General features: G+C 37.7%; 1 protein-coding gene across 1 annotated transcript; it reads right to left on the reverse strand.

Moving 5' to 3' along the window:
* Positions 1–316: 316 nt before the first annotated feature.
* Positions 317–25486, reverse strand: KNL1 (kinetochore scaffold 1). Its single transcript, XM_076343327.1, has 26 exons — positions 25430–25486; positions 24952–24991; positions 24648–24707; positions 22997–23058; positions 22466–22521; positions 21959–21998; positions 20800–20837; positions 20400–20452; positions 17010–18906; positions 13447–16820; positions 12520–12661; positions 11417–11484; positions 11192–11290; positions 8487–8602; positions 7705–7795; positions 6096–6212; positions 5360–5447; positions 4542–4610; positions 4099–4138; positions 3880–3981; positions 3325–3425; positions 2965–3033; positions 2709–2818; positions 2003–2121; positions 535–657; positions 317–422 (listed from the first exon to the last, which is right to left on the reverse strand). Exons 1-26 carry the CDS (start codon positions 25462–25464, stop codon positions 317–319), a joined length of 7215 nt encoding a protein of 2404 aa, XP_076199442.1. The 5' UTR covers positions 25465–25486.

Consider the following 25486-nt stretch of genomic DNA (forward strand, 5'->3'; position numbering starts at 1 on the left):
GAATATCCATACTAGGAAAGACTATATATACAAGGAGGCCAAGACCACCGGTGACTGAAAGAAGATAAAAGGCAGATTGGATGTATAAAAGACATAAGAAATTCTCCCTTTTCCTCTTTAGAGACCTCTGGTTTTATAAAAACTTGTAGCCTACACCAAGTACCCTGGATATCAACCAATTATTAGACAAGATTACTAAAGAGCTGAGTAGCTAACAGCACTCCCATTCTGGTGAGAGACAGCTTGAATTCTTACAAGACTAAAATCAAAGACTATCCAGTCTCACTTCTTCAGTCCTGCATGCGGATCTAGCGAATCAGCTGGGATCCTGGAGCAAATTTTGATGAATCAAGCTGACTATTCTCCGCAGATAGTGGTAACCAATCGGTACATTGGACAGAACAGCAGAAATTTCCTCCTCCCTGGGAAAGATGAAATGATCACACGTGTTTGAGAGGATACACAACAATAAATTCCCCATCCCTAGCTTTGAAACTTAAGTCATATGGAGTGGTTCTTTTCTGTTCAACTCACCCAATATTCCCAATTTGGTTTTGGACAGTAAAAGGCAGTGAAGCAGACGGGTAGTTGGCAGATAGAGACAGGGTCAACTCAAACTTTGCAAAAGCTGTGGAAGCGGAGAACAAAAGCTTCACTCTGTATGCAAAATAAACACAAACAAAAAGATGAATACAAAATATTCAAATGTACTGCCACCACCTTTGAATTAGATTCCAGAAGTGAAAACAAGTGATGTAATTGATGCAACAAGCTCAGTAACTTCTAAAGAGTTCCAGCATAGACTAACAGTTACTTCATAAATAAAGTCATAAATAAGGTTAAAAGAACCTTTCCACTCTAATACTATCAGCATTCTAACACTGAGTTAGAATACAAAACCCCAACTTTCCTTGCAGAAAAAGTTAATACACACATAATTCACAGAACCTTTCAAAAATTATGGGAGAATATAAAGTAGTAATCAAAAATATGTTTTCTAGTTAACATAAAATATTCCTAGGTGGCTAACATTTTCTGAAGTTTTAAGTAGGACTGATTTACCTCCAATTCCACAATTCTAAGATTGTTTCATGAATCCAACCCTATTTAAATCAGGCCAAATTTCTATCTAGCACAGTACTCTTGTCTATGACAATATGCAGGAAGGCCAGAGTTGAATTTTATTGTAAATATGGGTAAGACCATCACCAAGGACACAATGCCCAGGAAGCAGATGCTTTGGGATAGCGTAAACTAGAACGAGCTTAACACGGGTCTTTGCCAGGTAAATCTCCCACAATGTGCAACTTCCTGAGCACAGGCCGCCCTTGCATCTGTTTTGTTGACTTAACTAAATATAGCTTTTATGGGATTTTTGGCACGTAGTAGAACACCACTCTTGCAAAGGGTACTACAAGTTAGAATAACCTATGGGAACAGCATCACGGCATGCAGAGCAAGGTTAACTGGGCACTTCTTAGTTAAGGACATATATCAATAATAGAAGGATAAGGTGAAGTAGTATTTATCTCGTTCCGCTGGGACATGCCACAAAACTGGTAAGATACTATGAGAAAATGAAAACTAAAGAAAATTAAAGTTTAGTTTAAGTGCATTCGTCCTGCAACGACCGATTCTGCTTGGCTGAAGCAAATAGAAGAAACAAAACACTAAGCTACAGGTAAACTCTTGGCTGTTTCCTTTGCATTACTACACTCTGGCCTAAAGTTTTAAGTGAGAGAGTCAAGTCAAACAGCAAAGCAGCAAGGAAGGAGAGGTTATATGATAGTAAGGAAGTGTCCGAATCCAAGAACAGCTTAATTTCCATGCACTTAAATATTATAGTGCAATTGTATTAAAATAAATTAGATTGTTGTTGAAAGTAGTGGCATAAAATCTCAGTTTCAAGAAAACCAAATTGAAAGTATTTCAGTGTTTTGTTCCTGATTATCTAGAGACACTCTCTGAAGGACTGGTGTAAACTCCATCTGAAGTTACTCACTTTGTGTCATTGATATCTGTCTTCAGAAGATTAAATTTTCCACCCCATCTCTCCAGAAATTCAATCTCCTCTCCTAAGATCTTGCAGCGACTCACCACCAAAGAGATGTCATGAAGAACCTAAGTGGGCAATCAGAAAAGCAATCACATTGGCACTCAGGCTGGTAAACGATGACACACTTGAAAATGCAGTTTATCCTAGAAAGTATTAAAAAAAAAAAAAAAAAAAAAAAAAAAAAAGAGGTAGTTTAACTGCTATCTCAGTTTGGATGTGAAAATGAAATTGTACAAGCGTAACAACAAATACACATTCTTTGCCCTAAGTTTCTCCCTTCAGCTTTGTCAACAGGGGTACACAGACATGCAGAAACACCAAGGTTGGCTTGGCAATTTAAACCATTTAGGAAGCAGAATGGCATTCAGCTCAATTCTTTAATTTCTACTAGCAGAAAAAAAAGGATTTTAAGAAATCACTAAGATAGGCAGACATTAATGCAGCAAACAAGGACGAAACCACAGCTTTTAGGACTCTTGCCTTCAGGGACAGGTACTTCCCCTTGCACCTCAGAATATTCATGAAGCAGATTTTAATTTGCATTGACGAAGCATTCATTAAGATGCTTTTGTTCTCAGTATCAGCCCTATTCTCTGTGACAGAAAAGATTTAATGTTTTTCCAGAGTCTTATAGGCTTTCCTGGAATGTTACCTGGGGCAAGTAGTACAGTGTGGGACACTTTTCCTGCCAGCATCCCTGACTTTCAATAAACTGGAAGATGAGTCTTTGGACTAAACATGAGGAGGGTGGAGCTTTTTCCTCTGTAACACAAAAGAAAAACACGTTGCCAGAAATCTTTTAAAAGCCATACAGTAATGCATTTTGCAGATAAACCACAAATTTACAGATGTCTTCCCAAGAACAGATTATCAGGGCAGTTACTTTCAAGCTACTTGAAAAACCTTACCATCCAAGAGAGATTCAAAGTTCAGGCTAACTATCTTTCTGGAAGGATCTTCACCGAAAACATCACCATCTGAGAAGGAAAGGAAAAAACCCACACAGTAGCTATTTCCATACTTAATTCTGGAGCTACAGCTCTTCCTTTTCAGAAACAGCCATTCATTACATACTTTTCTGAATTTTCATAGACAGCACTGATAAACATGTTCAAAGCCATCTCTCTCAGCTTACACGCTCCTGCTGTAGTATGTTTTCTATTTCCTTTTAGCAGATCTTCACAAATATAGAAACTTTAGGTTTCCATTGTGTAACTATTTAACCTTTCAAATTCATAAAACTGAAACCTACCAATTTTGTGACTTACCTATTGGGGGTCCAAACACAACTGTGAGTTCAATAGAATCATAAAGAAAATTAAAGACTGCCCGCTGTTCACTCCATTCAGTAATCTCCCACTCAGTGAAGCTAAAAAGGGGGGGAGAAAAACACAACCATCCTAAGTTTCAACCAACCAACACAATTATCTGAAGGACAAAGACCAGAGCATTAAGTGCACTTGCAGCTATTACCACATGATATACCAGTGAAATTTTCACTTTCCAACAGAATGTAGGAATCTGTTGGGAACGCAAGCATAATACTATTCATTTTACATAAATGTTCATTCTGGAATTGGAAGAGTGTTGGATATAGAAAGACTGAACGTAGAGTATCACTGCAAAGTTGTTAATAGAAAAACAGTGCATCACACATGGAAGTTCACTGAGGCTCTATTGCTTATCCTAGGCTGCGAGGAGATGGGCGTCCAAAGATTTCCCAAATCAAATAACAAGGAAAACCAGAATCAAAAACATTTATATACGAATGTGAGGCCCCAGAACTAGCTGATAAAAATAAAACCTGAAGGTCTTTTCCTTACTCGTATCTCTCCAGGAGTTCCTGGCAGCTTTTTTCATTTTCCTTTAGCTGGTTCATCTGAGCAAGCATTTGCTCATTCTGAGTCTCCAGATCTGACAGTTCTCTGCAAAGATAAACCAACCACATGAGATGTAGCACACTGGTTGAAAAAACACCAACCCTCTAAAACCTGAATGTGCACATGTTATTTAAGGTCTTTAGATCCTCTTTGACATCTTACCTTTGAAGTTCCTCTTCTTGGGCTCTGAGGCTTTCCAATTCTAAGAGAAAGGGAAAAAAGCAGTGAGAGAAAAGAGCAGCAAAGAAAGCCCTAACTTGTGCTGCAGTCACTGTTCTTAACAATATGAAAGCCATCAACTTGATGGCTGTTACTCCTACCTGGATACAGATATGTTGTCAACAAAGGTTAGTAATTATTGAACAATTAAAGTGCTGAATATGATAGCCAGCACACACCAAGTTCTAAACTCCATTTTTCCAGGGGGAAGAACAGTCCTTTTTTTTGTACTTTAACATCTGTGTAATTAGCTATATCCAATGTGGAAAAGAAAGCAGCAGTGTTTGCATCCATATCAGAATTAATGTATCACGGTGGGTTTGAGTATCACCCTCTCCAGAATTTAAAAAACAAAACAAAAAGTGCCATTCAGCTGGTACCATTACCTTCCCCTAGGGTTTTCCCTTCTGCCATTTCATCACTGCAGTCTGCTTCCCATTCTTCCCAGTCAGAATCTATGGGAAAGAAGTTTCAGGTTTCTGCAGAACTCCCAGAATCAATACTTAGATTCCATTTTATTTGTCTGTGGGTTCTATAAATCTTAGTATTTCAAAGCTAACTAAGGAAAATGTACAAAAAGCTGGAAGGGTATCTACCAAAAACCTCAAAAAGTAACAGATAACAAGGAAAACTCCTTTCATTGCGTTGTTCCAAAGCTGCTACTGTGCAATTTGATTTCTACTTAAGTAGAAAATTCAGTTGGAAGAAAAGGAGTGAAAATACACAGAGCATCGTCATGCAGCCATGCCAAGTACTGACTGCAGCTTGTGTGAACACAGCTGAACAAGTTTTAAACCATCCAGCTATGATGCTGATAAACAGTCCTGGAGTGCAAAGCTTAGTCTTGCCTACCTGCAGGATCGCTGGCAGGTTTTGCAGCCATTTTGAACTGTGTGCTGCCAGCAGCTGTATCGTTATCGCTAGCAGATTTAGCCAGCTTGGTTACATGTTCATAGGCTACAATTATAATTCTGTATTTCAGCACAGATATACTCCTAGCTTTCATATGATATGTAAGTGGCTCCCACAAGACAAGTTTGCAGACGCAAATGAAGGCATTTAGGCCTAACAAATACTTGTGACAAAGGAATTGTAAAATTCCAAGCAACCACCGAACACAGAATCTTGAACTGACCCTTTAAACAGCAGCTCTGCAGAAAAATAGAGAAATCAGCAAATCAGTCACCGGTTTGGACACACATACCTGCTTCCAGAGCAACAAGACAGCTCTCCGCCTCCTTGAGTAATTCATCCACCTTTTCTATTCTTGACTGTAGCTTTCCGTGTTGTTCCTAAGATAGGACAATTGTACTCAAGTCAATGACATTTTTTAAAAAGCTGAATTGTCTTCTGGGACCACCACGTGGATCTTTGCTTGCTAAGAAACTAATTAAAGAAGCTGATATAATCTGTCATTAGAACAAGGAGGCAGACTGACAAACATTAAGGCAGTAGCCATGCGTTAGAAAGTACTAGATACTTAACAATGTATCTTCCTAATGACTTTTCTTATGAAGGGATGAGATAAAACATGGAAATAAATAAATTCCTAGAGCTTTTAACACATACAAATTTCTGATACCTATCACAATGCATTACTCCTGCATTTCCTTGTTAGTTACTAATACTGACATTTCTAAATAAAGAGCTAATTTCTGATGGCGTTTCCTTTAACACTTCAATTTTTCACTGTTACTTTAATTGCCAAAACCCTTAGGCAGAAAGTTCCTATAGTGTAAGTGCAAGAAAGTCACTGTCCCAATGTTTTACATGTGCCTATAAATAAAAGGGGAGTACGTTTAATAAGAAGAAAACTTTCAAGCGAATGCACACTTACATACAACAATTAGGCCTCTACACTTGACAGTCAAAGACGGACGAAATATGGTAGAAGTTCCTTTTTTTTAAAGGTAAACCTCTGCAGCCTTGTGGCACATTACCTGTGCGCTCTGCAGCAATTTGCTGTACAATGTCACTTTCTCATTGTGAGCCAAGATTTTACTCTCCTTGGTGAAATAGGATTTCATTTTGTTCAATTCTGCTCCAAAGCTCTTCAGCTGCAATGAATGGAAAATACAGAAGCAGAAGCGAATGGGAATGTGCAACAAAAGGTTGTTCAATCGACCCTTTAGACTCTTTCTCCCTTCTTTGCTCCTCCCAATACCCCATTTCTCTAGTAGCAGTATTACATGACACTTGCAAATCAAAACAAATTTAAGACTGGACAATCCCTGTTAATGCAAGTACAGTTGCCTACTCAAGTAACTGATTTTCTTTGCAAAGATCCAACAAGATCTTTATTCAAACAGGGAGCCGCACAAATAACTAAAGAGATGCTTTTACCAAAAACCAGAGCACCTTCATTAAGTACATCAGAGGTCTCTCATCCCAGTTGTTTGAGACGTATTTAGAATACTTGCCCCATTATGGTTAAGGAGGCTAACTGAAATGCTCACGGAAGTCCAGGCAGAACCCAAACCACAAGAAGTAAACTTAAAACCTGTTTTAACAGAGCATAGCTACAGATCATGCAGTTCAATGTTTTCTCTGACAGCTGTCAATCCAGAAGCTGCAGAGGAATGTACAAAAAGTTTTTCTATGATGTTTGCCATCTGCCTATTTCCACTAGGTGGTATCATTCTAACTGCAGTGTGTAGAGATTTGCTTAATAAGCTTTCAAATTTGTTACTCTTAGCTAAGGGTTCTAGGTGCTTTCATTGTTCATTAAGTATAATTCTTCCTGAATCTAGTTAATAACCTAGCCTCGGTGATATCCTGTATCTATCTAATTATGAACTATGAAAAATACTGTCTTTTATAATTTTGACTCTCTATTTTCATTTAATAGAACTTTATTCTTGCCATTAGAACCACGGAAAACAGAATCTCGATCTACCTTCTCAGTTCTGGCTGGGATACTTTTATAATGCTTCTGAGTTTTAAATGCGAATGTCTTGCATGCTTTTTTGTGCCCGTTATCATTAGCATTCTCCTTTAAATACCCTCTGGCCTCAGCTTTTGTTTTGGCATGTGACACCATTGTTGCACTCCAAATCCTGTATGCAGCTTTATTTTTGTGTAATGACAGGTATTTTCTGTTCATTATATGTCTTGCAACATCGCATGTCTTTCTGGACTAAATAAGCATTTAAGTTAATGGGCAATTCTGCTCCACCAATGAAGCAACAGAGTCTCTACAGTAAGAGCAGTTCATTTTTTCCTTCCAAAATTGCACTGTTTGCTTAGGCCCATCTAAAGTTTCCTCTTCTCTTTTCTGCCCTCAACTAAGCAGAATTATCAACTTGAATCATCAAGTTTTTCTGTTTTATAGCAACATATTCCCTTTAATATATTTTAAAGGGCACAAATCCTTGCATTCTTCTGATGTATTGGAAGTTCTCATAGCAGTTTTCCATTCAGAAAATATTTTGCCTTGTATCACCTACCTGCCTACTGTTACTCTGTGACCATTCTGGTTCTTATTTTATCTGACTTAACCTTACTTCTTCATTATGTAAGAAACAACGTTATCTCTTCATGCAGTATTACCTCTTCATCAGAGCAGGTTCTCATTACTTCCCACAAACTCTTATTCACATTCACCAGGAGTTGATCCTGGACGTTTGCATACGGTTTTAACCTGAAATGTAGAAAAAAAAGTTGAAAGAAAGTCTTGTTGCAACTGCACCGAGCACATAAAGCAGCACATTGGTATTTATACAATTCATTCCCCTTTTCTAATTACCACATGGAAATGTAAATATTTTCATTTAGTTGGGTCTTACATCTTGGAGAGACCTTCTAAAGCCTTGATTAAATGGGGGCCATGTTTGTTAAACTCTAGCACATAATACAAAGTTCATTTCCTATAGTCGTCTTGTTGAGGGCAGGTCTGAACAGGAGGTGGAGAGCTAGAGAGCCAAAGAAATAGGAAGTGGTGCTAATGAGGCTGTGAAAAATCTTACTACTGATTTTGAATTTTATCATAAAACTTGATTTCGCACATGATTTGTAAAAGGCATAATGAATCAGACCAGAAGTGTCCTTCAGATAAGAAAATAAATCATGATAACTGCATTTCAATCTAATAAACCACAGATCGTAACCTGTTACGATTCTGCTTTCTATGTTTGATCCTTTTTGATACAATTTAAAAAGTTTTACTCTAACTCTTCTGATGTGCAACCAAAACACTTCATTAGTAAAAGATAAATTACTTGAGGAAAAGCAAATTTTAATTATCTTTATTATTATTTATTATTATTATTGCATGCAACCAGAGCTGAAAAAACAGAATTACTAATATACTCTGTGACTGAAAAAACACTTACTCATCTATCATCTGAGAAAGGGCCTGGCAATCTTCTTCATAAATACGCAGCTTGGGGCGGTAAACGTATTGGCTGTAAATAAGGTCTTCTGGAGTAGGTGGTGCACTGACTTCACACTGGGGAAAAACAGAGGGAAAAATTGTGAAGAAAAAAAGATGCATATTTTTCAGAAACAGTAACTTCCGATAAATTCATGTACAGAAACCAGCAAAAGGCCCGGAATCTTTATTTTTGCAGAACAGAAAAGAAAAAAAAAAAAAAAAACCCTAATGGAGGCAGCCTGACATACTTAAATGATTGTTTTCATTCTGGACTTGTCCTATTTCATTCTGAGACAAGTTAGTCATATAACCTTAGATAGCTCATTCCACTTTTATGCCCCACATTTCCTCACATTTGAGCATGGACTTCCTTTTGGGACATATGCCTCATCACCAGAGCTCAAAAAAAAAAAAAAAAAAAAGAAAAATTGAAAGAGGTTAACTTCCTTTTAGATGAAGACTTGAAAAACGCGTGTACGTTATCCAGGTAACAAGAGTGCTCTAGAATAAAAGAAGATAGCTATGCTTGATTCAGAATCGAAGTTCCCAATTTTCAACAAGTCTTAGGCACATCAAATAAATACGATGGGGGTGTTTCAGCAAGCTACCTATCTATTGACGCACATGAATAACTGACATTAATTCCATCCCTTCAGAGAAAGCTTTTAGGGGCTTTTGGGGGGTGGGGGTGGTGTTTGGTTTTTATCGGAGATCAGTCACTAATGAATGGTATCAGAGTTTTGTAAGCCTGATGAATGTTTAGAGACAGCTCAGTATGAATAAATTTGCAAACTGAAAGCGTAAACTAAACTGCAACTAAGATAGTACAGCATTTTAAATAAAAACAGAAGAGATTTAAAAGCCATAAAGGAAGCAATTTAATTGATACAAATTATATTAATTTAGCTGATTCTTTTTAATCAGTTTTCATTCTTTTATCATAACGGTTTTAAAGAACTTTAAAACGGACAGACTTTTTACTCGCTCTTGCTAAGTTGACACACAGAAATTTTATTCAGTCAGCCATGAGGCAATGAAGAAAGGCAGAACACACCACCACGTGTGCCCCACAAACATATCAAACCAGCTGTGTGCACTGGCTTTCTGCAAACTAATAAAACAAGGTCCACAGTTGCAGTCCTTATTTCCAAGAAGATATCTAAATTTCTAATGCGAATATCCTACTGACATATTTGCCCTGACAATGTGACATCTTACAGCAGTAAGACTTGGTTATATAGGAGCCAGTTTTCAACTAATGTGAAGTACTAGAACGAATTTCACAAGTAAAGAATTTTCACAAATGTGCCACTTTCCATGTGAAGAATATGATCTTGACCACTCCTTTTCATACATAGCAACTACTTCACTCTTACACTTATTATCATAAAGATGTATTAAAAATTCCTACCAAAACAGGTGTCCCGCTACCCATTTGAAAGAAAGAAGATCAAATCTCATTAGAACTTACTTAACATTGAACATACTCCTGAAAAGTTCCCCAGCACTCTAGAATAAGTACTGGCATAGAAGAAACTCCCAAACCAGTGACAAAATTATGCAGACACTGCTAAGGTTTTCCACTTTCCAGGATGGCTTTTCCATTGTCCCAGTGCATCGCTGACTGTAAGTAAGCAGCAGGAAATGGAAGTATTTGAACTAAATCCCCATATACTTTATTAAATAAATGCTAAGCATTGCAATCTTGCAAACAAACTTTCTTTGTTTATGAAACTGGAAACTTCTCCATGTCAGTATAATACCTATGTACAGAAAACTAAGCAGCTCATTCACACTACTTCATTGCATAAGTACCATTCGTTATAAAGATTATTTGTGAAATCCAGACAGATGAGACCAGCCCCAGCATCCAGCTAGAAATTCAGTTGGCTACACAAATGTGTACAAATAACCAAGTCTGAAACACTAGTCATAAGAAAGCTTATATGAAAATAAGGTGCCTTTACTGAAAACAAATTACAAGGCCCTGCTTTCAGGATGATTGCGAAGCAAGATTACTGCCTCGCTCAGCATCAAGTTACTACCAATGAGTGGTACTTGTCTGCATGCAAAAAACCAGTTGTTCCCATGTCTGCAAGAATTCAACAGAAACCTTTCAGGATGAGGATACTGAAACTGGGTTCAGGCAGAACAGACTTAAGGGGAAGAAATAAAGAGCAGTAATGTCATGGTGAAGCACTTATGAAGGAGAGTAGAACAGGTAGTAGGAGTGCAGAGTAGCATTTCAGGATTCTGATTTCAGTGGCTGATGGACATAGTAAGATGATAAAGTGAAAAGGTCAGACTGAGCTTTTAATTCTTACTTTCAAACTTACCATCCTTAAAACAAGTTAAAAAAGCAAGAATTAGTATATTTATCCAAGAACAGATAATACTGGATATATGGTATTTTGTGAAGGGACTGAAAGTTATTCTGTTTTTCAGTACTGAGGAAAAAAAAGCATCAGACTTATCAGAGGTGAACAAGGCAAAGAGACAAGAGGAAACATGCAGTGTCTGACACACTTGCCAAGGTGGAACTGACTTCTGGCTTAACTCATTTAGAGGCCTTTAATACAGACTGGTTAGCTGATAAAAATTAAAAGGCAAAGGAATATAATTTAAGGTCAATTATATTATGCGCATCAACGGACAGATACTCACATTGGCTGGAAGATGGCTATGCCGGGGCTTCTGAATCGGAACATGGACTTGAAGAAGTGTAAAAAACTCCCCAACTGTGATAACACCATTCTGAAATTTCTGTGAAGATTAGGAAAAACATACAGATAAGTACATTTTTCAAGCAAGAACGCTTACTTGCATATACGCACGCAAGTATTTTTCCTGTTAGGACAAGAGGTTAGCATCTTTCAGCTATTTACATACCTCCCGTAAGTTATCTTCACAAATGCTATCTGTGAGAAGCTGGGACTCCATCTGACTGCTTCGCTGAACTAGCCAAAAAACAACAACAAAAAAAAGCGGGGGGGGATATTGCGGGGGTTAATAATATTCTTATGGAAATATGAACCTAAGCTCATTAGCTCTAGAAAAAAATGCAATTTTAATGCAGAGTTTGACCTTTATGTGCGTTTCCAGTGCTGAATGAAGTAACTGAGGAAACAACTACTTGGGACAAATAAGGAGGACTAGGTTAAGAATCTAATGTAAAATAAAATCTGTGTCAGAGCGGTAATGAAATGACAGAGTTCACTCTTCTGTGGGAGGAAAGCCATATGTAACATACTAAAAAGTAATAAAACTGAGAGACTCCAACCAGTTCACAGAGGGCATCCTATGTAGACAGAGACCAAAGCACATCTGAGCTGCCAGCAGCTTTCAAGGTAAAAACATGGCATTCAAGTTCTGAGCCAACAAGAGCTAGTTTCTCACTCAAAGGAAAGAGCCCAACTTCTGCTGGATAAGGCATATGCTTTCACGGTTGCAGGAGGTCAAAATTGGAATCGATTTTGTAAATAGAGGCAAAATATCACTTACCAGATGATTGGCAGATTTCTGCCTCATTGTTAGGTATTAGCTAATTAGCAAGAGCTAATTAAACCCGGGGGCTGAATCTGCTTAGAGCCTGTCCCTGCAATGCCCTCTGAGGAGTCGTCTTCCAAGAGCGCAGTGCTGAGACACGCAGACTCATTCTGCGTGGAACCAGCTTAAAATCACCTTTGGGCCGACAGAGTTTGGGTTGGGACTTTGCTCTGTGCTAAGGTAACTAAACTGCCTCATGAGCCCAACTTGCCCTTGAAAACAAAGCTGTACTTAAATTCTGCTACTTTTTCTTCCCATCTTGGTTTTCCTTGAACGGCTTGGACTCTGAGCCAGAACATAAAAGCATGTTGACGGGCTGGGTGGGAAACTGTGACGCAGACATTCAAGGCCTTTCCCAAATGACATATATACTACGGGTGAGGCTCTTCCTTGATTAAGCGTAAAGAACACAAGGTTTGAAACCATTACCACAAAGAAAGTCTTACTTGTTAACTCTGTGTCAGCCTTAACAGAATCCAGAGAGCTGCTGGTGCTGGCATGAGTACAATCAGGGCTTTTAGCCGATAGATTTGGAGGATCTTCACCTTCATGAACTACTTGGCTTTGAGACACAGCGCCAAAAGTAACCTAATATTAGCAAGTTTAAAAAAAAAAAATTAAGAGAGTTATATGAAACAATACAATAAGAAGTCGATCAGTAGTTTATTGTAGCTGTTTCTTGACATTCAGAATTGTTTCATTTTTGGTATCGGCACATTTTATATCTAATCAGTGTGACAAACCAACGTATGGCTAATTAAGCCATTTCCTACGATGACATATAGGAAGTAAAGCTGCAAAATCCTTCATTCATTTCTCAATCAAAGCAGTAGCCACCACAGCACACCCTTCCAGCTTTTGGAACTAGAAAGTTTCTACTGATGATGTACAAATTTATTTTTAAGGTCAGATTAACGTTCCATATTTGCACAGATTTTCTTGATTGAGCTGCAATTTGTGCTGTCTATAAAAAAGCTAATTTAAACTAAACATCCACGTTTGGATTTTAAATAATTGCTTTAGGCCTTACTCTATCATTGTACCTAAGCAACAACTAGCAAATAGTTCAGTTCAGAGGACTAAGAGTATTTAGTTGAGAAAGAATTAAAAGGATACTATGGAGGGAATTATTTAAAATTGACATATGCCTTACTCTGTCTGTTTTGCACCGTTCAGGAAAGTTGCACACATCAACCTGATTCGTCTATTTTGGCAAAACAATGAAAAATACAGGGGATGACATAGCAAAATGACAGCAAACTGGTGGTTAAGGGAAACAAGAAAACCTACCGATAGATCTGCTTACACCCCAAAATTGAAACAGAAGTCCTGTTAGCATTCACTGTATCCTTATAATGAGTGATGAGGCTCACCTGCAAGTCTCGGGAGGCCTCACCATCCAAGTTTTCATCCCTCTTGAGCTTCTTTGGACTTTGAAGATCCTCCTCGTGTTGTTCCAAAGCTCTTTTTGTGTTGTTGCAAGTTTTTGTCTCTTCAAATCGATCCTTTTCATTGTGGGAGATTTGTTTTTTGCTTATCTCATTGCAAACATTTTCCACGAGTTCAGAGCTTACAGATTCATTTGAATCCATTTCTTCCAGGCAGACGGGAAGAAATTCTTCTGCTATAAACTGAGAAGGGCTGAAGTTCTGCCTACTAGACTTCTTGTTATCTGGGGTTTCACCAGCGTTTACGCTTACTTCTGAAACTGGTGCTTCTCCTTTGTCTGAAGATTTTGCCTTTATGTCTTGTATGCTAGAAACAGAAGGATTTCTTCTGTTCGGTAATTTAGGCTGGAAGATACCTAGAGGGACATTTATTCCTTGATATTTATCCTTAAGTGCCATGCCTAAATTTGCATCTGTGGGAGCAGCTCCAGATTGAAGACATGTGTTCTCCTGCTCTTTGATATAAAATAAATAATTTGGTTCATTTACAGTATTTTTTCCTAACCTCAAGGTATCCTCTGGCTGAGTTGATGATTTGGGCAACTGGTCAGAAAAAGCAGTTTCAGAATCAGAGAGAACTGCAGATTTCCTTCTAATATTTTTCAGTTTTGAACAAACATTTAAAATACCTGATAGTTCAGGTGCAAGAATGGGATCTATTTGATCTCTTGGACCGTCACTGACCAAAAGTTGCTTAGTTTGTTCAGAGTTTATTTGAAAGTCTTTTAGAGGTGCCTCCCCTTCAGCTGACGGCCCCTCATTTTCCTTTGATTCCTTGTTAGAAACTGGAACAAGGCTTGCTTCAGCCAAGCCTAAATCTGTAGCTAAATCTTCACGTCTAGATGAATCACCTTTCAATACTTGGTTTCTCTGAGGACTACGTGCATCTGGAGAACCCGTTAAAGAATCTGGTTGCTGGATGGGAAGTGAAACACGGGATACCAAATTGCTACTTTCTTCACTGCAATCCATGGGCCCATTACTTGGAAGCTTGAAAGATACTCCCTTTGATTTCATTTTTTCTGGCTGTATGAGATCCTGCTGACCGTTTACAGGGGCAGAATTATCCGTGGGGAGGTCAAGATCCTGTGGTGCCCGCACATCCATAGTCTCTTCTGGAAGTGAGACAGAATAAACGGAATCTGGTGGTGTGCCACTGTGGACTTTGATAGCTCCTTTCTCACTAGGAAACGCTGAGGCTGATGAAGCAGAAGAGGGAATGCTGGGCTTATCCTTAGATTTTGTATGATATTCACCATTCAGGTCTTTTGTATGCAGGGAATCTATTTCATCTCTGCAAGAAGACAACAACGCACTGCGCGAGTCTGGTTGCTGAGTGCTTTTATGTGACACTTCTTGGTTCTCAAATCCATTAATATTGTTATTAACAGCAATAGTATGAGATGCAGTTATTTCCATATCATCTTGGTTGTGGGTAAACACAATGGTTTTATCAGCAGGAACTGCAGAAATGGCTGGAATGGACTCTCTGTCCTGTACATCAATTTCACCACTTAATACAGCTGTATGAGTTTTAGTGATCTCCATATCCTCAGCCAAAGTAAAAATGATGGTTTTGCTATCTGAAACAGCCTCCTGTCCAACCTGCTTAGCCAGGTTTAACCTATCCTCACATAAGACTCTTTCAATACTTTCATCAACAGAGTGAGACTCGGTCATTTCCATGTCAGCCTGGTAACCCGTAAATATAATTGTGGAAGTTAAAGGAACAGACTGATCGGGTTGCCTACCTTGCAGAGAATTTTCTTCCAAAGCTACATTATGGGTTTTAGTGATTTCCATATCATCCATAGCAAACATAGTAGCTTCGTTATTTGAAAGTGCTTGCTGTCCAACCTCCTTATCCAAGTTCAGTTTATCACCACATACAACTTTTACGGTAATTTCATCAGCAGAGCAAGACTTGGTAGTGTCCACGTCAGCCTGGCTACTTGTGAACATAACAGTTTTAACAGGATGAGCTGAAGAGACAGAATGAAGCCCTACCTCATTTTGCAAGACCATTTCATGGCCTATTGCAGCCGTATGGCTCTCTGTGATCTCCATGTCATTATTCTCATTGTTCAGTGAAAATAAAACAGTCTTTTCCCCTGTTGTTCCCTTCAAGCTTTTCCTTCCAGTCCTTTTAGCCATGTCAAGCATGCCTTGAGATGCAGCCTTTTCCATAGATTTGTCAACTGCAATAGTATCGAGTCTACTTATTTCCATGTCATCATTGTAGGTAAAAACACAAGTTTTATCTCCAGAAATTAAGGATATGTCGTCATTTGAACTTCTACACTGCAAAATTATTTTGTCTGCTGAAACTGTATGACTTCTGGTGATGTCCATATCAGCATCCTCTGAAAATATGGTCGTTTTCTCACCTGCAAAAGGCAAATGTTTTAAACCAGTCATGGTTAACATTTTCTTGCCAGATACCAAGGAGTACACATTGCACGCAGGCTGCTCCTGACCATTTCTTGTCATCATGACCCCTTTTTTTAAGGACATTATTTTATTTTCACCTTGAACAATGTGTCCAGGTACCGCTTTTCTTTCTGATAAAACAGGATTGATGTTGTGATCAGGAACCATTACCGCACAGTTTCCAGTCAAGTCCATGTTTTCACCAGAGGGAAACACAACTGACTTTTCTAAAAACGAAGGCAATTGGGAACTTCCCTTATGTGGTTCAGACGTATTGGCTAGCAATGGCTCTTCAGCACCCCTCAAGTACAGGCCATCAACTGAGTGAGGATTTTTAAAATATTCTTCTGTAGAAACTGTTTTACCAATTGAAAAATCTCTCTCAGAATCTACATGAGTTGACAATACTTTGTGTATTGCCTTCATAGTATGGGGTTTCTCTTGCCTGTCTGAGTTTTGGCAATCTGCTTTTATTCCTAGTATTGTTTCAAGTTGTTCATTTCCTTTCACTCCAGAGGGAACAGGCTCATTACTGGAAATAAATGAACCATTTGGAGGCAAATGAGTAACAGTTTGTTTATTTGTATTCATTTTCAAATCCCCACGTTCCATTGCTGCAGTCTGACTTGTGATATCTACATCAGAACTACCAGAAAACTGGAAGGTCTGGTTTTGCAGCTGCTTGGATAGTACATTATTTTGATTATGATTATTCTCATATTCTTGTACTGTATTAATAGGAGCAACATCAAAGGCAGCAGGATGAGTTTTGTTTATGTCCATGTTTTCGTCATCTGAAAACCTGCCCATTTTGTCATTTGTGCAGGAAACTGAAGTGTTTAGAAGGTTTTTTCCCAAAGGTTGAGAAGCTCGATTATCTAAAGATGTTAGACTCTTTGTAATGTCCCTATCACCATGTGCTGGGTGTCTGTTTTCTCCTAGTGAAGAGTTTGTATTAACTGGCTTTTCTGAAGTTTTATGACGTGAACTGATCATTTCTTTAGTACTGTCATTATAGAATACATCTGTGTAATTCCCAGTAATTTCCATGTCATCACATTTAGAAAAAACAGCTTTTTGACTTTGCAAAGACACGAATGCACAGGTGTCGGTGACAATATTCTCAGGGACTTCTCTCTCTTGCTCTTGTAATGAACACACGCTCTTTGCACAGGAACTTGGACCACTTGCCTGAAAGTTTGTTTTTCCAAGCTTCTTACTGACCATTATCATGTCAAGATCTTTAGTATTCATTTCTATAGCCTGGCTTCTTTTAATATTCCCATCGATACTGATCACCTCAAGATTTTCCTTGTCCATTTCTAAAACATTTGCACCTTCACTGACATTTCTGTTCTGGTTCTTTCTTGGAATTATTTTACAATGCATTTGTTTTGCTTCTGCAGTTATCCCATCGCTTTGATCATCAATGACAACAGCATGGCATTTAGTGATTTCCATTTCTTCCTGTTCATTTAAGTTGGGAGATGTAGATCTGTTATCAAGAAAATGAGGTTTGCAGGTGACAGAGGTGGACGCTCCAGCAGGAGATTCATTTTCAACATTCTTTCCATCATCCTTGACAACACAGGTTTTAGTCAAGTCCATATCTTCCCCTGAGAATATTACTGTCTTCTCACCTGGCAGAGAAACAAGTTGAGAGTTTGCTAGTCTGTGCTGAAGTCTACTCTTAGAAACACCAGTAGACACTGAATTTGTACATGAATCAAAACCAACATTCACTGAAGCAGTCCCGTGATCTTGGGTCACTTTTTCGCGTTCGTCTGAGCCCAAAGGTAGTTCAAGCGCACTATTTTTATATGGCACAGAAGCTCGATTATCTAAAGATGTTAGACTCTTTGTAATGTCCCTATCACCATGTGCTGGGCATCTGTTTTCTGCTAGTGAAGAGTTTGTATTAACTGGCTTTTCTAAAGTTTTATGACGTGAACCAATCATTTCTTTAGTACTGTCATTATAGAATACATCTGTGTAATTCCCAGTAATTTCCATGTCATCACATTTAGAAAAAACAACAGTTTTATCACCTCGGAAGACAGTCTCGGAAGAAATGGATCCTGGGATGGCAGACGTTGTCCTGGCCTCTTGTTTAACAGTTCGCAGCACTGCAGGATCTCGTCTGTCTTCAACATTTACTATTTTCTCGTCTCTACAAAGTTGAGGGTCCTGCCCAACAATTAAGTGCTGATTAGATGCTTTCTTTAATATAGAATTATCTAACTCTGTGGATGGGAAATCCTTTTTGAAGTTTAGACTTTGATTCCCAACACTGGAGAAGGGAAAAGACATTTTTGCAGTGTGACTAGTTGTCATATCCATTCCATCATCTGCAAATGCCTCAGTAACATCCGCACACAGTAATTGCTCTGGTGGAGCTTCACAAATACCAGAAAACATAGTTTTAACATCAGATGCCTGGCATTTTGTCATTTCCATTCCATCATCTTGCCCTCTAAACACTTTTGTTACATTGCAGGTGTCCAGTGGTTCATGGGAATATACAAATTCCACCGACGAGCGTGCCACGTCTTCTGAGACTTGTGAAGGGACAAAAAAAACATTCTCTTTTTCAGGTCCCTCAATAGGATTGAGTGTCTTTTCATTTGACTTCAAGCTCATCAGAAATTCATTGAAATTTATTTTTTTTACCGTAGTAGCATCTTCCTTCTGTTCAAAAGATGGGCACGGATGGTTTGTAGGGTCAGAGAAAAAATGAAATTCTTTGCTCATTTCTGCCTTTTCGTTGTTAGAGTTTAATCCAGCCAGAAATGACGTGATATCTATTTTCTCAGTTTTATCCGTTTGATTGTTTTTCAGGTTACGTGTAATCACTGCAGTGTGACTAGCTGTCATATCCATTTCATTTTCATCTGAAAAGATGAGGGTGGTGTCATGCCTATTTGTTCTTTGAATGGCGTTGTCCACATCATGCCACTAAAATAAAAAGGAGGAAGAAATTACAGTAACTGACACTTAAAACAAATGATACAATGGTTTATTCTATTTAAAGCAAAAGCCAACTGATGCAGTCCTAAGGTTATAGCTCTAGCTTTACATCTTTTTTTCTGGAAAAAAAAATTATTGATTTCAGTCCTCCTCGATAAGCAGTAACACATTCAAGGAAAGGTTGATGACTTAAGTATTACAGCATATCATATTTAATGGCTTTTTTTGAAAGAATGTGTCTCAGTTTTACTGTTGGGCAAAGATTTCATATCTAGACATATCTTGGTAAGCTTGGAACAATTACTGAGTCTTATGGATCAGTATTTTCTATCTCTCTACAGTGTGGTTTCCCCCTTTTTTTTTCCACCATAACTGCAGGTAGAAACCTTGCCCAGCTTATCATGCACGTGCCCCAAAGCAGCAGCACCAAGTTGGAAGTTTTAAAAGACGTTTCTGCCACTGACTAGGGAGATTTTAGTCTCTTTAATAGACAGGATTTACAGTTTTAAAGCTGTAGGAAAAAATTGGCCAGTAACAAGATATAATATTATATTTTATCAAATATAATGAATATCTTGATTAAGAACAGCTTCATGTTTACTTCAAATTACATATGCTATTTTATAAATGCAAGAAATAAAATATACTAGAAGCAGCACAACCATATACATTACCCAAAACAAGGAGAGAGAGAGTTTCAATCTGACCTTTAGAGCCTCATGGTATATATCTTCTCATCCACACTAGATTTTAACTGGGTTTCTCTGTTTTGGTTTGGTTTTTCACATTCATTAACAAGAGCTAACATATGTTTTTAAGCCATATCTTTAAACCTAACATAAAAGTGAGAAGCCATTGCAGTAAGAGAGACGTGTTTCGACAATTGCTTTGTTTAATAACACAGTGCCATAACATCATGATTGAAGTGTAACACAGTTCAGGATTTCTGTGTAATTGTGTCTGTGAAGGTCTTAGCTAAGAATTTGGTGCGTTATTACTTGATTCAGCTGAAGAAATTCAGTTACCTTTTCATGCTAATCATTGCAATTTGTCTAAAGCTTTTTAACAGCAGGAACAGAGAGTACATTTGTGCATATCCATTCTACCCACAGAAGAAAAAAAATACATAAGCAGAGAGTAATACATGAGAAAAAAAATACATAATCAGACCTATCTGAAACATAAGCTCCTTTGCATATTCTTAGATAAAAATTGAAAAGAATGGAGGAACTAGCTCAGGTACTGAAAAATTAGCAGGCAATTATAGGAGCCAGAGTTATCAATACTGCAGTATAATGCCTATTGATTAGGAAAAGACTTCAAAATATAGAAGATTAGCTTTCAGAAGAATTTTATGTGAAGACAAGGATTTCTTTTTTAGGCAGTTGAGTTACATTTTTCATCTTTACTACACAAATTATTGGAATATATTTTGGACACTGATATTTTCAGCACCAAAAAAAATAAAAGCCTTCATATACCTCAGTCTGCTGCACCGATGCCTGGATAGGGGCATGAAGCAAAGTGTTCATCCCTGTTGAAAGAAAAGGAAATACTCCATTTGTTGTGCTATTTTCTTATTATTTTATCCACTGAGCTGAAGATCTGTGCACTTGTTTTACAAATACCACTGAGTAAGTAAGTACAATTAAAGCCAAATATATCCTGAAAAATATTTTCAGTACTCCCTTCAGCATGTGGAAGAGCCACCCATACTTCTACAATACAATGCTTGTAAACAGCTTTACGGGACAAAGCCCCTTCATGCACTAGTCATCTCAGTCAGAGAGATTGTTCTAGGCATGTTAAAATTATTCAAACAGAATCAATAGTTTTGAATAAGGATAGTCATTTTGTTATTAAATCCATTTCCAAACTCACCAGTGATCTCACACGGAACAGCTTCAGGTTCTTCATTTCTGCAAAAGGTGGGTTAGTTAAACAGTTTGTTAAAAGATTTCAAAACAGAAGGCTTCAGCAATATACTGAAAAGGCAGAGAATTCTGTTGCATAGCTCACACGGGACTGGACAGCAGATACCAGACACTACTTCTATGTCTTCAATGTATTCTAATCTGAGTTGCAACCTTATTTTCCCATGAGATTCTCTCATCTTAGCATGCCACAAGCCATTGTTCAACATACAGATGGAATTTTAATTCCTCAGTGACAAGTAAAAAAAAGAGAAAAGAATAATTCTTTATTTTTAACTCAGACCTTCCACTTTTAGTTATTCATTTCGCTTTGGGAAACTGAAGCTGTGCTCCTAAAGCCTGAAATCATAGTTCTGTACAACAAAAAGCCAGACACAACGACCACCTTGTGTGATTTTCCATCTAACTTGTAATGCCTTCTGCTCTCCACTGTTTTATTGATTGCTCTTTCAAGACCAAGAAACCTTAGCTAGAGTACTGATTTTTATTTTTATATATATATGCGCATGCGCACCCCCCATATATATATATGTTACTATAGTGGGTTGATACCTTCAAAAGCATGAATTAACTAGTTGTACATAAGCTGTTTCCTTGCTATACATTTTAAATGTAAGAAATTCCCCTTCATACATAGAAGCTGTCTAAATCTGTTATTTTACTTACCAGGTCATTTTAATTTTAAAAATCCCATCATCGTGTTTTACCTAGACAAGAACTTTGAGGCCAGACTAACACTTTATCTACCTCTGAGGGAAAAAGTTATAGTAATAAATATTGAAGACTATGTCTAGCAGATATGGAATCTGGTAGGTCTTTCCTGGAAAACATTCCCATGCAATCAGCTTTGGAAGGAAGCAGTTTCAAGCCATAATTGTTCAATTATTCAGAAACCGCTATCTTTTTGTGAGTGACCAACACAGCTATATCCTTTTTTTTGCTGTATCCCTTCTTTCACCAATCAAAAGCACTGAGCAATTTTATATCTAAATAAATACATACGCTGCATTTCTTTGAGGAGTAATATTTTGATGGTTGCACATCATGTGACGAAATGTATTGGCAGGACAGAACTCTATAGTCATGGGAATTTTTTTCAAACTTACTGATTAAGCAGGACATCATTCCTCGTATCTGCTGCACACTCTAAAAATAGTAAGAAAATTAGACATTACAATGTGAGAAGCATGATCAAAACATTCAGAGACGAGTAAACTGCACAGAAAAGAATGTTCTGAAGTTCTCACTCTCAATGTGCCTTCTTATCGTGGCAAAAACCCAGAGAAGCGAAGTACTTGAAAATGCATTAGCTTTTCAGATTCTTCCTAGGTAATCTTTGACAGAGTGAATATGACATTCTGCTCAGCCTTCTTTTGATCTAAATCCCCACAGCAGATTTTGTTCTAGGTGCATTTTGTCCAAGAAAATAATTCCTTTTCTGAGCTACAAGGTCCACAATACCAGTAACTAATGGATTTTCAGCCAGTCCATGATAAACGGCTGACCATATTGTTCCTTACCTGTGACTGACAGGCCTGACTTCTTCAGTTCAGGCTAAAAGCTTGTTGCTAATTGTCTGCAAATCCTATCAGGAGGAGAGAAAGGAGCTTTACCTGTACTTTCTCTCTCTGACGTGTTATTCTTAAGATCTCGCTGGAAGACTCTGCAGCTAAGAACAAAAAAACAAAACAACCCAGTTTTTGAAAAACACAAGACCATCTGTTTTGAAGCAAAGAAAAAAAAAGTAAAAAGAAAAAGCCCTAATTTCAATCTTTTCCACATGGTATGTTCTGAAATGAGATATCAAAAGCCAGACGCGTACTGAACCCAACCATATTTTCCAGCGGGAAGATGCTATTATCATACTTAAGATAGAAATCACTAAAAAACTTAATGGGAAACAAAAATTCCTGATTATATTAAATTCACTGAACCGTTTTTTTCTAGCTAGGAAGAGAAGATGAATAATGGCTCTTTTAGGGCTCAAAATCAACTCAATGTAACAACAGTCACCAGTTTGCCTTCACTGAATACTCACAAACGTATGTAAACAGCAATTTTAGGGGGTACCAGATTATTACCCATAGCCTGCATTTTTTGCTCAAATAAAGGATGTAGATCTGCATCCTTCAGATCAAACTTACTTTATGGTGTTCGCAAAGCTGACACGACGAGAGTTTTTCCTACGTTTTTCTATATTGATATCCTGACAATAAAGAACACAACACTTTGATATACAGAGAACTGTTCTTATCCCATAAGCCACAATAAGCATAGCTTTTCAAGAAACACAAAACCAAACAAAAAACCACACCCCCCTCAAAATAATAATCTGTAAACCCAACAAGTACAACAGATATTTACCAACATCCTTAAACTACGTCATAGTTCTCCAACTTTTCCTGACATAAAGACACCTATCTCGTAAGAAGTAGGATCTAAAGATCACTTTGTGAGAACTGCCTGGTTTCACACACAAGAAGCAGAATACCAGTTATAAGGATTTTTGTCTGGCGTTTGTCTGGCATGCTAGGGAAAATATATGTAGTTGCTTAGCAAGAGAGTTGCAGGATTTTTTTTCTTTAGTTTTCCATTACAAGAACTGAAAAAAAAAGTAGTAATAATGGTTTGTCTTTATGGGAGAAAGGGAAGGATTCATGAAAGAATCAAAGTCACCATTTTCCTATAGAAATGTTTAAATGGTGTCACTGACTAGGTGATCATACTAATGCAATGTTACAAGGTATGTAATGATGCAATATTACAGGTACTGGAAAGCTAACTCATCATACCGCTGCTGTGCAGTTGTCTGCAATAAGCTTCCCTAACTAAACAGCTCAGTGTCAGGACAGCGGAACACTCGTTGTTTAAGAAAACACACAGTATTAACATACCAGGCACTACCCGTTATATGTACACGACTAACAAAGCCTGTAAAATACTTTTTTTTTTTCTAAAAAAAATCATGTCAGCAACACAAGCAGTTATGAATGATGTCTCACTACTGTATATGATAGCCTTCTGTTGCTCATTAGCAGTACAGTCCATCATTGTTAGCAGGTATTAGAGTTTAAATGAAGACTGCGAGCCGCTCTTCATACTCAACCCAGTTTTGAAATAGATGCGTTGTGCATAAATATTTCAGGCTCATATTTCGTATTCTAAAGAAATTATTAGAGGCTTTTTCACTGAAAGCCTTATATGCTAAAAATGAGTTTTCAAGTTCTGTAATCAGCAACAGGTAAATCATATAAATATATGATGCAACTAGAACATTAGTCCGTAGAACACACCCTAGGTAGAAATGGCATTTAAAAAGAAATCCAAACTGAACAGGCCTATACTTACAATTTCTAAGAAACAACAGACGCTATAAACATGAAATATATTCTGTATGTATTTCTGGAAGAAAATGTTTATTTTTTAGCTTTTACTTTAAATAAATTGGCAGGCTGGGTTTTTTTCAGATGTAAATCCATCTTACTGACTATACCAGTTTGTACACTGGTGGATCAAACTTCAAGTGAAATGGCCTACAGCAGGAGCAAGTTAGGCCTATTAATCTCTGTTTATTCCTTTTTTCTTGACAGAAGAAATATTCTGATGTAAAATAGAAGTATAAGAAAAACTCAATGGATTTCTTATAATATTTAGTACTCCAAACATCCTCCTGAGCAGTTATTACAAGAGTTTTTATACCTGCATTATTCTAGTGACACAGTTTAATCAGCGACAAGTTGAGGAGCAAACTGAAGAAGTTAAGAACATTGGCAAGAAAGGACTTAATAGACCTACCTGCGTCAATTCATTCCCATTTCCCAGATCATCAAGAGGATTTCGTGGAGCCTTTAAAATCTAAAAGAAAATATGACAGTTGAGAAGACAAGCTCCAACTACAAGAACTGATTACTTGGCTGGAGAGAGTTTATAAGAGCCGCCAGTGCCCCAGTCAATCATATCAATCTAATAGGCTCTTTCTTTGCTTTTGGAATGCTTTTCTTCAACTGTGATGAGAAAACAAGTTCCTCCTTACAGCTTCCCTTTCTTTCCTTCACTCACTCGCACAGTTTTCTTTTGAGAAATGCCTTAAGTTACTCACAGAGGACAGTCGCTTCCCTCTGATGTGCTCTGTATTATCACTGGAGGAGAAAAAAGGGAAACAGGTATTAGGGCATAAACTTGAACCAAGATGTATTTCTTGAACAGTACTGCCACGTTTTTAAGGTTAATAAATTGATTTCTCCCTTGGTTTTACAATTGTGAAATTAAATAAACAAACTTGCTTGGAATAGAGCATTCATTCCAGCACTAGTTCCCAAAAATAAGCTTTGGAAAATTCAGCAGATCGCCCTCCAAACCCCATGGTCAGTTAGTCTCCAGACAATCCGCTGCTACGAAATTTCCTCAGAGCTTTCCTACACACAATCAAAGAAACGCCCTGTTCTTCTTCATCACGATGGAAAACACATTTTATTCAAGAGATCCTGAAGTGCACACAAGGATTAAGAAAAGTTTTGCCTCTAAACGACAATATTTATATTATACCACAATAAAATTCTTAGAAGGTTTCAACTTACTTTTCCATGTTAGGGTCTGCATAGATCTTGTCCATTTCTGAAGGATGTGCTTTTCCT

The sequence above is a fragment of the Aptenodytes patagonicus genome, chromosome 7 (genome assembly GCF_965638725.1).
Source record: "Aptenodytes patagonicus chromosome 7, bAptPat1.pri.cur, whole genome shotgun sequence".
Lineage (NCBI taxonomy): Eukaryota > Metazoa > Chordata > Aves > Sphenisciformes > Spheniscidae > Aptenodytes > Aptenodytes patagonicus.

Coding starts and splice junctions, on each gene's coding strand:
- KNL1 (XM_076343327.1), bottom strand. CDS start 25,464: ATGGACAAGATCTATGCAGACCCTAACATGGAAAA. Junction 24,992..25,429: donor GCAGACCCTAACATGGAAAA/GTAAGTTGAAAC, acceptor TTTCTCCTCCAG/TGATAATACAGAGCACATCA. Junction 3,982..4,098: donor CAAGAAGAGGAACTTCAAAG/GTAAGATGTCAA, acceptor TTATCTTTGCAG/AGAACTGTCAGATCTGGAGA.